The 14,602-nt window shown below is 37.8% G+C and overlaps 1 protein-coding gene across 8 annotated transcripts in view; it reads right to left on the bottom strand.

Annotated features, from left to right (window-relative positions):
• FMN1 (formin 1) overlaps nt 1-14,602 on the bottom strand; it is a 410,926-nt gene that overhangs the window by 291,902 nt on the left and 104,422 nt on the right. For all 8 annotated transcript variants that reach the window (XM_073211578.1, XM_017655899.3, XM_073211579.1 and 5 more), the window contains one exon: nt 1,363-1,541. In XM_073211578.1, the coding sequence (XP_073067679.1) occupies nt 1,363-1,541 (179 nt within the window). The remainder of the gene's footprint in view (nt 1-1,362; nt 1,542-14,602) is intronic.

Below are 14,602 nucleotides of genomic sequence, written 5' to 3'. Positions count from 1 at the left end.
TCACCGTGTAAGAACTTATTCACTGTGTAAGAATCTGTTCACCATGTAAGAACTTTTTCGTTATGCTTCAGAAGATTGGAGACTGACAAGAATTAGGCTTGAGATGGATTAATGATTGTACATTGAGCATTGACTTCCCTATACAGAATTTTATTGTTGTTAACAACCATTTGATCAATAAATATGAGAGACGCCCTCTCAAAAAAAAAAAAAACACACAGAAGAAAAAGGAAGTTGACTTTTCAAAACCCATCTCAGCACTTTACTTCAGGTCTCCTGTTGGCTGCAGGTGCAACTTAAAGCCATCTGACCAACAGATGTCACTGTTACACTTTTACTTTGAGCACATCTCAAGATAATACAACTTCACTTTTAAAGTAGGGGTAACAAAAACAATAACAAATTTCCATTCCACCTCATGAAGCGTTGTAGATTTTTCCTCTCTCAGCTTCATTCCAAACATCCTTTTACAATAATTGGAATGTCCAATGCTTTTCTAAAAGGACATATGGTGACTGTTTTTATGATTATGAAAAGTGCAAGATTCCTCTACTGTTGCTTGCGTGAGAAAATTGCCTCACATATGAATATTTACAGCCCTGACCCATACTCATCAAACATGTGCTTCCAGGCCTGAAAATAATGAATTGGAAGGCATTTAAAGAAATCAGGGGCACAAGACTGTCCATAGTCATTAAAGTTAATGGCAAAAAAAAAGTGCTTGTTGGATTCCTAATACTCACCCCCATTTCTGAAAGGAAACTGAGAGGTGAGGGTGGTAACAATCCTGACAGTCCAGTCAGTCTTTTCAGGTCAGCTACAATGTGGAAATGGGTTGTGAAGGATAATCAATGCTTCTGTCAGTAAGTACATGAATGAGAAAGGAGAAGCTTGTTTTTTAAATGGTTCGTCCTATATTCCATACATTTACTGCCAACCAGCTCACCTGTTACTTAAGCAGCTGAAGGGAAAGAAAGGGTGAGGAATATGTGAGGAAGACAGGCTATTTAGATTTCACTGAAGATTCCAGAGCATAGCAATTGGCTAACACAAATTTTTAGAAAAATTATTATTAAGGGGTGGCTGGCAACAGATAGGTACTCCCACAGTAAGCTTTTAGGCAGTAAAGCTGATGTGAACACAGTACTCTGAAAACGTTCAGATTAATTGTAAGCACAGTCACAAATTTCAGATCACTGACATATATGTGTTTTTTGAAAACCATTGATTAAACTTTGGACAATGATGCCCACACAAAATGCAGCTTCAGCAGCTTTACAAACACAATTTACATTAAATGCATATTAAACGAGCCTCTGTTGACTGCAAAGAATCATAGAAAGCATGAAGATTTCTACTTACATGGAGATCCAAGTACAATTCACTTCTGTTTGGCTTTTCTTTCTCCTCGTGCAGCAGAAATGGACAGGCTGGGCCTGTTCTATAGCCCAGGACCCAGGTACCTCCATCCCTGTTGGGAAGGTCTTTTGCTGCTGTCTGCTCACTGAAGCAGTCCCAGGGAAAGCCTTCAGAGGAGATGTCTAGACAGAAAATAGGATGCCCATCAGTGACACAGTGGCCAGACAAACATCAAGCCAGCAAGATTTGGAGACTCCTCCATGGGCTACTTCACACTACCTCTTACTTGCCTTTCTAGCTTATATTTTTAGAGTTCCTTTCCTCCAAAAGTGCATCTCTTGATCACTCTTTCTAGGTCACACTCATGAAGAATTAAAACATATACCCACCTACCCAATTTAAAAAGATAAGCCTATTAGCTATACTCTCTGCTCCCTATTCTTGCCTACCAATCCAGGCTATTCAGATCATTCTCTTTCAGAAGAAAACCAGAGAGTGAGTTGCAGGGCAGAAGTTGGAAGGCTTGGCTTGCTGGCTTTACTAGAAAAAGGTGTCACCTGAGCCAAGTTGCCAGTGCGTGACATTTGGGTCAGGAACTGAGCCATGTTCATCTTCATTTCTGGGGATAGAATCATCATGTAAGGTGCATATCGGCACTTGGTGAGTTTGTTGATTGAGTGACACTGCACAAGTGAACTATTTGGGACTCACTTTGCTCATCTCTAGAATGAGGGTTTTAGGCTTAACTGATAGGACAGTTAAGTGTATGCCAGACACTGTTCTTAGCCCTGTTCTTTGATTTTAAAAATAACTCTATAGGTAGGCTTCAACAGTGTTCCCATTTTGAAAAAGGAAACTGAAGCACAGAGGTTAAGCAATTTGCTCAAAATCATAAAGTTGGTAAGTGGTAAAGCCAGGAATTGACCCAGGCAGAACAATACCAGAGGCTATTCTCCTAATGACTAGATTATATGACTTCTGCCTGACATTTTTAAGATGGCAACATGTGTTCTAAAATGACTTTGTGGTCAAATAAGTGTGAGAAAAGCTGCATGCTATATTCCTAGGAGCCACAATTCATGTTAACATATCAAAGACCTTGATACATGCTTTAGTGAAGAAAGTTACCTCTGTATAATAGTGTTCCAACCTTATTTGACCAAAGAATCCATTTAAAGGGACACCTGTTAAATATGTTGCAAGCCTCTGGTGTTCCCCTGGAACAGAAAACACTAGGCTAGGTCACCTTTAAAGTCCCATAGAGCTCTCAAGTTCCTAGGCCTCTTTCAATTCCTGGTAAGCAAACTTGGCAACATATCAAGCAACCAGGCAGAAGTTAAGGGGGCTGCTCAGTCTGCTTTTGCAATAGATATCACTGTTGGATATATGATAGGGTATTTATTACACATAATCCTTGTAAGAGTGTCTCTTTGGCAGTGACCCAAAGTCAGCCAATGACTTCTGCCATGAAAAAAACCTGACTTACCAGTAACTTGAGTTGAGGATAAGTCAGCTAACAAAAGGACCATGTGATAACATACTTCTCCTTTATATTAGAGTAACATTTCAGAGGAAAGAAAATTTGAAAACAGCCAAGGTTTTGCTTTTTGTTTGCTTATTTGGGTGGTTAGTTTCCAATCACACTTGGAAGTGAAAGGTGACAAAGGTCACAGTGTCGCTACGGTTGCCCTCTGGTGGGCTGTCCACAAAACACCTTTCTGTGGCCACAGAGAAAATGAGGGTCCAGAGCCTCAGACTCTACTCTGTAGACACAGGGTGTCCAGAAGGTTATAATCAGGCTCTTCGTGCAAGTGAGCTAGAAATCTTAGAGCAAGGGCCTTTGTAGTCACCTGGCTTCACCTTTCCCATATGCCCTTTGCTACCTACTCTTTCCAGACAGACCTTCTCCTGGGATATTGTGTAGGGCCTCATGTACTTCTGAGTGTCCTCCTTCCACTCAGAAGCACAGCAAAGTGCCTCATAGAGGAGGCTCCCTGCTAAGCACCTCTACTTTATCCTCACGGGGTCCTCAAGAGGAAGGCAGGGCTGGCCACACTTCAATAGATGAAGAGATTTAAAGCTCAGACCCTTTAAACTTCCATTTATAAGGTTCATCTTCTTCCTAGAATATTTCTGCTTTCATATTTGGCAGGAAAAGAGGAAATAAACCTTTTCAAATTTATGATATAGTTTCACTGTGCTTCCTAATCTTCAGACATGTGTTAATTACTAATCATACCTCTCATTTTATATCCCTCACTTTTCACCTTTATTTTGGTATAATAGCTCTATTGCTGGCATTGGGTAAAGTTTACACAAGTTAATAAAACAACATTAAACATATACAATACAGAGAACATAATGTACAACACCTAAGGTAAGACTTCTGTATCATCAAAGGCACACTGTCTGGTGGCTAGGTCATCATTTAGGCATAGGAGAGTGGTAAATCCCGACAATAATGAAGATCGGGGTGCACTTAAAATACAGCTGTACATGCAAACACATTTATCCCACAGGGGTGGTCCCACATTGCATTAATGAGTAACAAGGTATGGAGTGTAATCCAATTCACTCTTTATGCAAAAGAAAGACAACATAAAGTTTAGGCAGAAATAATGAAAAGTAACTTTATTTTGGAAATAATTTTACTTTTAAAGACCAAATTTCTACTACCTAATGTTTAACCAGATAATATCCCCATGAAGGAAACATGCAAGGTAAAAGAGTGAGGCATGATGATTTTGGTGAGGATCATTATGAGAAAAGGAACAGGACAGAAATAAGTAACAAAACTTATTCTCACACGTCTGACAAAGTAAGTCAGGACACAGGACATATTCACCATTGGAAAGGACATAACAAGTTAGAAAAGTAAGCCTTTGAATGGAGAGTTAATATCAACACAAGTTTTTTGAGCAGTCAAAAATACAGCACATGCCTATATTTATTAAAATAGGTAGTGGCCACACTACTTTCTTCAACCGAATAAGTTTAATAAAGAGAGAAAAAAAATTACATGAAATTAGGTAAGTATATTCTGTCAAAATAGTTAATGCCATTTAATTTTCTGATGCAAATGGATTTTGAGGTGTTAGATTTTCATTAAACATTTTGTGAAAAGCTTAAAACAGTCTTAACAATCACGTCTTTCCCTTTCATGTGCATATTAGAAATCTGTTTTTTATTCAGTATTTATTGGTTATTTTGTTTCTCAAAGACATTTCAACAACTTGATGGACCACACATACACACACAGGTTAATTGTACAGCTGACCACCATTAATAGAACATACAGCACGGCCACAGTACAGGAAGGGGAACTTACCTTGGGACCACTTTGAAAGTCTGTGCTTTTCCCAACCATTCAATGATGAGCTGCATTTCCTGATGCTAACCTACAATATCAGACTGGGGTTTTGCTGTCAGTTATCAATACAATGGAAGCAGACAGAAAAAAAAAGGTAATATATCATTTAAAACTAGAGCAGTCTCCACAGCTCATTTCTCCAGAATGGATCGTCTCCCTGCCTGAGGTACATTGGGTTTTTGTTCCCACTTCTCTGCTCCCCCCTTGCATTATGATTAAGCACGAAAAGCCTTTGGTTGCCTTTGCAGCTCCTCCCATGGGCACAGATTCCCCCGGGTCCACAGATGTTGGGCCTGACCCTGTGACTTGCTTTGGCCAATTAAATGTGGGCAATGTGACATTGTGCCAATGCTGAGCCAAGGCCTTAAGAGGCATTATGTGTTTTTACAACCAGTTCTGTGTTTCTGCCACCACCAGGAGACGCGCATGTCCCGGGGAGCCTGAAATCAGACACATGGAACAGACCCCGTACAGTCCTGCTGCCTGGAGCCAAATGCAGCTGAATCCAGATCAGATCAAGTGAATCTTAGCCAACTCTTAGGTCAATGAATGAGAGCAATGAATATTTGCTGTGAGCCATTAAGATTTGGGGTTTACTTATTGAAATAGCACCTAATATACTCTCTTATCATCTGTTGCCACCAGAAGCACTGTACCAATAAAAAACTTTAAACCATGACAGCTGAGAGGCCCTAAAGACTACAATATTTTTAGTTTGTATTTGTAGTAAAAACAATTATCCAATGTTTCAGATTTCAAAAAATTAAGCAAAAACTCATGAAAGACCCATTTATACGAAGACCCACACACAAACTACATTTCATTTAAAAAAAGTTAAACTATTTATCAGGCATTGCCTTTAATTATCTAGAATATATAACATCTAGTATTATCTATGCATATAAATGCCCACCTCCACAGAGAAGTTTGCAAACATACTATATAATCAAATCTGGAAAAAAGCTCCTAAGGAGGAAAATTACAGGGCCTTTCCGCCTTTCTCCTCTAATTTTCCATCATACTGAGCCTTCACTTGACAGCAGTGATGAAGTGGTTACACCTACAAAAGGAGAAGAGGAAGAAAAAATCCTCAGCATGAAACTCTCATGTGTTTTTTGCTCCTGGGCCATAGGTTCCAAAGCCATCCATCATATTTGACTTAAAATAAATCCAAAGAGGTGAAGCTTTCTCAACTGTGATCATGAGAACTGATATGTGAAGATAGACAGGCTGTCTTCCGTTATGTTATTCAAACATGTGCTTACAAGCAAGAGAAACAGCAATCTAGATGTGTGTAGCTAATGGAAGGTGATGTTGTTAAGTACTTATGAAGAGGGTGTGTGCCTTTGTGCAATTATTCATGTCTATATCTGGCAAGACAGAGCTTTGGCAAAAGTATAGTCTCATGGCTGGTATCCGTCAATTAGAGGTTAACATTTGCCAATCCCACTGCCCCCATTTTCATTCCTTGGGATGTTAAATGATAATGGCGTCACTAAACCCTAAATCAGCCAGGTAGATATAAGTCCGAGAAAGCATCTTATCTATCCATCTCAGCCTCTAACTCTCCCCATGAGAGGTACATGGGGAGAAAAATTATGAGCAAGGACAGAAAGGTGAAGGTGTACAGAGGCAAGGGAAGAGGCTATGGGTAAATCAGGAAATAGAAGGACTGAAGAAGGCTATGTGCAATTCAGGGTGTATGAGGAAAGCATCCATATTGACTAAACAAATGCAGTGCTGTTTGGATTTCTGAAACTATGTTTACATTTAAATCAAAGGAAATAGAATTTAGAGTTAGAAGGGATCTTGTACATCTCCCCACCTACCTGCTCATTTTATCGTTGAGGGAGCTGAAGCCCAGAAGATTGTGGTATTTCCAATACACTCACCTAGCAACAAAAGCAGAACTAAAATCCAGGTTCCAGGGAAATCTATCATCCTATATAGAGAAGCACACCATTGAACCCACACATTGGAATACTGAGGTTTGAGAAAGAAGATGTAAATGGTTTGACAGGTGGGATCAATTCCTGACTGTGACCCTTACTAATTGTTTGCCCTCAGTGGAATAACTAAACCTCCCTGAATCTTCATTTCCTCATTAATAATATGAAAATAGTAAGAATATGCCTGACAGTGAGCTGTGCTCAAAATTGTTTTCTTCTAGCAGACTTTTCCTGGACTAGGGGTGATGGATTTGTGGGGCATGCAAACATACCCCTGTTTAAGTAAAAAAGAAAACCTGTATACAATGGGGTTACATTAAACATCACATACTCATGTTAAGGACAATTTTTTTGTCAAAGATAAAAAGAAGAAAAACTAAGCTCATAAGAATTCATGGTAGCATTCCAGTGCAGCAGATCTCAAATCTGTTCAAGTCCTAAAAATAGAATCCACATCATCAAACACAGCAGCTCCAAGTGGCTGATCATCTCTGAAAAGGGCAGCTCCTCCAAGTACTTCACAGACACTGTAGGCCTTGTCTTCCTTAAGGGTCAAACACATGAGCCTAAAGCCATTAATGAATGAATGAAACTGTTTATAGCCATAGCTTTAAATGAAATCACATTTGAAAGAGATACATAAATACATATTTTTATGATTATTACATTAACCTCTCTCTGTGATCTTTTCTTGTGAAGAATACAGATGTTGAATGAGAGGCAAATATTATTCAAGTTGGGAAACTCATTTGTGGCTATAGTTACACTGAATATTTTAACACCTGAAAAACAGGGGCATATATTTAAAGTAGCACAAATGATACTGAGTCACTCTGCCTTAGAATGCATAGAAGGTAGAAGCAGATGCATCTAAATATGGTTTGGTGCAGAAAAGATTAAGGTCAAATTTGGAAGGTTGTAGGAGCACTGAGACACTAAAAACCTCTACCCATTCTCAGATAGTAAATGCTGAAGAAAGTAGATGTTGGTACTTCAAATGCCTAAGGTATCAAAAATTTTTGGCATGTTTGGTCATAAGAAATATTCCTGAATATTTATTAAAAAAATACTACTGAGGTGAAGAACCAGAAAACAGAAAACATTTCTTCTAGTATTCATTATAAATAAATTTGAATGAACACATTTTCCTTGTTATGTGACATTATTCTAGTTATGATGGGGATAGTTGCATCAGTGGGAACCCCAGCTCTTGAAGAGATATGACATAATTACTAATTACCTCAATAGCTAAGGAGATATGGTAAAGAAAAAACTTGAAGATACTTAAGATTGGATTATAAAATATGTAATGGGTGATATTTTTAAAAATATATTTCCAAAAGGGAATGATCTTAAAAGAATCACAAAAAAATTAATATACATAACAAGATCGACACAAAGAAAAACAGAAGGCACATATGCCAACATTAAGGGTAAATATTTAAGAGATTAACAACAAAATATGGCTTTGCATGTTCTTGCAAACAAAGCAAGAATAAAAGAACATTCAGTTATTTCACTCCTATTATGACAAAGATTTTTTCTGATGTTAAATTCTGACAGACCTTGCTCTCCTATAATAGAGCTAGTTTCTATCTTAGCCTTAGCTCCATCCCAGCTGTTATGACCAACAAATGACTTCAATGAGACCATGTGGCTGGTCTAGTTGGCTATCAACAATTGGCTCTGTCCTTCTAATAGGAGAGGTTTAGAAATTATTACCTTAACTGCCTAATGATTTAGAACTGAAGTAATGAGTTCTTCAGCAGAGCTATTAAGTAGTTGTCTCCCTGAAACAGCCAGATTCTTAAATGACCCCCTTTTGCCAAGGTGTCTCATACATGCAGAGGTTTTCTACCTCCCTTCTTTTGCCAGGCATTAGTACTAAGGAGGAGCCTTGCACTTTACCCCAACAGCCTTAGCTGAGGCCTCATTTATCACTTTCTGTCCCCACAAATACACTTTCTAAAGGGCATGTAATGTCCTACAAATGGCACATTTACTACACATCACACTTTATATACACTACATATTACTGAGAATCTTCACAATAATACTGCAAGGTAGGTATAAAGTAACCCCATTTTAAAGAGGAGAAAACTAATGAAATACAGAAGTTAACTTTGTCCAGGGTCCAACAGTAAACAGAAGAACTGGGTTCTGAACCTAGAGCCTGGAATTAACTTGCCTGCCATAAACAACTAAAAACTAAGCACAATATAGGAAACAACTATTTTTAGGTATTCAACAGCAAGCACAGTACTATAATCCTTGAGAGAAGTACAACAAATGAAGTGAGCGTCATCATTGCCTAGGTTTACAGCTAAGAGGTGATATCTGGACTGTAGGGCTTATCAAGCAGTCTAACATATGTAAAATTAGAAGTAGGGGTCTAGGAGAGAGGGAAAAATACCTAAAGCTGGCTGCAAATGTTCCAAATTTGATAAAATTACAAACCCACAGTTCAAAGAAGCTCTATGAACCTTAAGTAGAATAAACATAAAAAACCCATAGCAAATAAAATTCCTGAAAACCAGTGATAAAAAGAATAATATGTATAGAAAACAAAAGAAAAATAAATACAGACTTCTTATCAGACATGCAAGCCAGTAGACAATGGAATGACAACCTCAAAGTGCAGAAAATAAGAAGTACTAAAGCATAAGAGGTTAAGAACAATGTAGAACTTTAGGATATTACATCCAATAAAAACATCTTCCAAAATAAAAGAAAAATACTTCCTCATACAATTTAAAGGTAGAAAATGTATCTGCAGATCTGCAGCTGACTTAGACCAGAGGAAGTATTTACAAATTTTTTCACACAAAGGGGAAAAAATATCAGAAGAAAACTTGGAAAACACCAAAGAATTATATATATGTGAGTAAATACACAAGGCGTTTTTCTCATTATTGAAATTATTTAAAAATATAACTGAGGCAAAATGTATTGTGAAGCAAAATATATCCACCTAACATAATGAGATATGAAATGTTGACAATAGCACAAAATCCAAGGGAGGAAATGGAAATACTCTGTTGCAAAAGTCAGACACTTGTGTAAAACAGTATATTATTTAAAATAGACTGTGATAAATTAAAGTTTCATATTATGACTCTAGAGTAACCAGTTTTTAAAAATGATACCTACAACAATGGACAAAACATGGAATCCTAGAAAGTAGATGACCCAATAGAAGACAGAAAATTATGTAAACAGGAACAAAAAAATAAACAGAAATTAGATTTAAACTTAACCACATTGGAAAAAAGATGACGACGTGAGACGTGAGACAGAGGCTTCCTCCTAAAACTGCATACAATTTGAAAATATAGTTGGTGAACTAATCCTGAAAGAGCAACAGCAAAGAGGACTGTGCCAGACTGCATACACCTGGAGAAAAGAGCAGACCTCATGGAACAGGGTAATGTACCAAAGCTGTGGCCTGGTGGGAGCCAAGTACTTCCCCCACCCCAGCTCACTGGTGGGAGGAAGAGAAATGAAGGAGGGAGGGAGTGGAAGTCCTGGGACTGCTCAATACCTAGCTCCGGAGATCTGCTTTGAGAGCACAAACCTACATTTCATGGTGCTTTCATGATACTCGCATGATTACAGGGTGGGAAAGCTAACACAGGCAGAATTCCTGGAGGGACTGAGATTCCACCCACTTGTGGAAAGCAAGGATAGATATCCAGCTGCTCTGGGACAAAAGCTTTTACCTGTGTTCTTGGCCCACTGGTTCAGACTGTGGAGACAGGCATAGCAGCTGGGAAGCAGGAAACAGCTCTTTCCTCCCCGCAGGAACCAATACTGCTCCCCTAAGACCCCCTACATTGCTTCAGGGGCTGAGCAGCTTCGGAGAGTAGAGTTTCTGGACACTAGAGGGCGCCATATACAAATATGAAATGCCAAAGGAACCTGGTCCACAGTAAAATTAATGTAACTCCAGAGAAAGATTTAAATGACATGGACCTTATGACTCTTCCTGAAAGGGAGTGCAAAATAAAAATCATTAACATGCTAATGGAGGCACGGAAAGATATCCAAGAACTCAGGAATGAATTCTGGTCAAAGATCCAATCATTGAAGAGCACAATGAAGGGTATTAAAAGAGGGTTGGGTATGGTGCAGGAGATGATAAATAAAAAGGAAACTAGAGAAGAGGAATATAAAGAAGCTGAGGCACAGGGAGAAAAAAAGGATCTCTAAGAATGAAAGAATATTGAGAGAAATCTGTGACCAATCTAAATGGAACAATATTCGCATTATAGGGATACCAGAAGAAGAAGAAAGAGAGAAAGGGATAGAAAGTGTCTTTGAGGAGCTAATTGTTGAAAACTTCCCCAATCTGGGAAAAGAGATAGTCTCTCAGGCCATGGAGATCCACAGATCTCCCAACACAAGGGACCCAAGGAAGACAACACCAAGACATATAGTAATTAAAATGGCAAAGATCCAGAATAAACACAGACTATTAAAAGCAGCCAGAGAGAGAAATAAGATCATATACAAAGGAAAGCCCATCAGGCTCACATCAGACTTCTCAGCAGAAACTTTACAGGCCAGAAGGGAGTGGCATGATGTATTTAATGCAATGAAGCAGAAGGGCCTGGAACCAAGATTACTTTATCCAGAAAGATTATCATTTAAATTTGAAGGAGGGATTAAACAATTTCCAGATAAGCAAAAGCTGAGAGAATTTACCTCCCACAAACCATCTCTACAGTGTATTTTGGAGGGACTGCTATAGATGGAAGTGTTCTTAAGGTTTAATAGCTGTCACCAGAGGTAAATAAAACCACAGTAAACAAAGTAGAACAGCTTACTAAGCAAGTGCAAAATTAACTATCCCCAAAGTTAATCAAGGTATAGACAAAGAATACAAAATATGACACCTAATATATAAAGAATGGAGGAGGAAGAAAAAGGAGGGGAAAAAGAAAAGAACCTTTAGATTGAGTTTGTAACAGCATATTAAGTGAGTTAAGTCAGACTCTTAGGTAGTAAGTAAATTAACCTTGAACCTTTAGTAACCACGAATCTAAAGCCTGCAATGGCAATAAGTACATACCTATCGATAATCACCCTAAATGTAAATGGACTGAATGCACCAATCAAAACACATCAAGCCACTGAATAGATAAAAAAACAAGACCCATCTATATGCTGCCTACAAGAGACTCACTTTAAACCCAAAGACATAGACAGACTAAAAGTGAAGGGATGGAAAAAGATATTTCATGCAATTAACAGAGAGAAAAAAGCAGGAGCAACAGTACTCGCATCAGACAAAATAGACTTTAAAACAAAGAAAAATAACAAGAGACAAAGAAGGACATTACATAATGATAAAGGGGTCAATCCAAAAAGAAGATATAACCATTATAAATATCTATGCTCCCAACACAGGAGCACCCACATATGTGAAACAAATACTAACAGAAAGAAAAGGGGAAACAGAATGCAATGCATTCATTCAAGGAGACTTCAACACTCCACTCACTCTGAAGGACAGATCAACCAGATAGAAGATAAGTACGGAGACAGAGGCACTGAATAACACAATAGAACAGATGGCCCTACAAGAAATCTACAGAACTCTACACCCAAAAGCACCAGAATACACATTCTTCTCAAGTGCACATGGAACATTTTCAAGAATAGATCCTATATTACACCACAAAAAGAGCCTCAGTAAATTCACAAAGATTGAAACTGTACCAACCAGTTTCTCAGACCACAAAGGTATAAAACTAGAAATAAATTATGCAAAGAAAATGAAAAATCCCACAAACACATGGAGGCATCACAACATGCTCCTAAATAACCAATGGATCAATGACCAAATAAAAACAGAGATCAAGCAATATATGAAGACAAATGACAACAATAATTCAACACAGCAAAATCTGTGGGACGCAGCCAAGGCTGTGCTAAGAGGAAAGTATATTGCAATACAGGTTTACCTCAAGAAAGAAGAACAATCCCATATAAGCAGTCTAAACTCACAATTAATGAAACTAGAAAAAGAAGAACAAATGAGGCCCAAAGTCAGTAGAAGGAGGGACACAATAATGATGAGAGCAGAAATTTTTAAAAAATTGAGAAGAATAAAATAGTAGAAAGAATCAATGAAAGCAGGAGCTGGTTCTTCAAGAAAATAAACAAAATAGATAAACCCTTAGTCAGATTTATCAAGAAAAAAAGAGAATCTACTCAAATAAACAGCATCAGAAATGAGAAAGGAAAAATCATGATGGACACCACAGAAATACAAAGAATTATTAGAGAATACTATGAAAAATTATATGCTAACAAACTGGATAACCTAGAAGAAATGGACAACTTTCTAGAAAAATACAACCTTCCAAGGCTGACCGAGGAAGAAACAGAAAATCTGAACAGACAAATTACCAGCCACAAAAATGAACTGGTAATCAAAAACCCATCTAAGAACAAAACTCCTAGACCAGATGGCATCACCACTGAATTTTATCAAATATTTAGTGAAGACCTAATACCCATTCTCCTTAAAGTTTTCCAGAAATACAAGAGGAGGGAATACTTCCAAACACATTCTATGAGGCCAGCATCACTCTAATACCAAAACCAGGCAAAGACACCACAAAAAAGAAAATTACAGACCAATATCCCTGATGAACATAGATGCAAAAATACTCAACAAAATATTAGCAAACTGAGTTCAAAAATACATCAAAAAGATCATCCATCATGATCAAGTAGGATTTATTCCAGGGATGCAAGGATGGCACTACATTTGAAAATCCATCAACATCATCTGCCACATCAACAAAAAGAAGGACAAAAACCACATAATCATCTCCATATATGCTGAAAAAATATTTGACAAAATTCAACATCCATTCATGATAACAACTCTCAACAAATGGGTATAGAGGGCAAGTACCTCGACATAATAAAGGCCATATATGATAAACCCACAGCCGACATTATACTTAACAGTGAGAAGCTGAAAGCTTTTCCTTTAAGATCAGGAACAAGACAAGGATGCCCACTCTCCCCACTTCTATTCAACATAGTACAGGAGGTCCTAGCCACGGCAGTCAGACAACACAAAGAAATAAAAGGCATCCAGATTGACAAGGAAGAAGTTAAACTGTCCCTGTTTGCAGATGATATGATATTGTACATAAAAAACCCAAAAGAATTCACTCTGAAACTACTAGATCTAATATCTGAATTCAGTAAAGTTGCAGGATACAAAATTAATACACATAAATCTGTGGCATTCCTATACATTAACAATGAACTAGCAGAGAGAGAAATCAGGAAAACAATTCCGTTGACAACTGCATCAAAAAGAATAAAATACCTAGGAATAAACCTAACCAAGGAAGTGAAAGACCTATACTCTGAAAACTACAAGACACTCATGAGAGAAATTAAAGAAGATACCAATAAATGGAAACACATCCTGTGCTCATGAATAGGAAGAATTAATATTGTCAAAATGGCCATCCTGCCTAAAGCAATCCATAGATTCAATGCAATTCTTATAAAAATACCAACAGCATTCTTCAAAGAACTAGAGAAAATTGTCCTAAAATTTATATGGAACCACAAAAGACCTCGAATAGCCAAAGCAATCCTGAGAAGGAAGAATAAATCTGGGGGGATTATGCTACCCAACTTCAAGCTCTACTACAAAGCCACAGCAATCAAGGCAATTTGGTACTGGCACAAGAACAGACCCATAGACCAATGGAACAGACTAGAGAGCCCTGATATAAACCCAACCATGTATGGTTAATGGATATATGATAAAGGAGCCATGGACATACAATGAGGAAATGGCAGCCTCTTCAGCAGCTGGTGTTGGCAAAAGTAGACAGCTACATGCAAGAGAATGAAACTGGATTATTGTTTAACCCCATACACAAAA

This window comes from Manis javanica, chromosome 8 (assembly GCF_040802235.1).
Source record: "Manis javanica isolate MJ-LG chromosome 8, MJ_LKY, whole genome shotgun sequence".
Taxonomy (NCBI): domain Eukaryota; kingdom Metazoa; phylum Chordata; class Mammalia; order Pholidota; family Manidae; genus Manis; species Manis javanica.
This window is presented reverse-complemented; position numbering and strand designations above follow the sequence as displayed.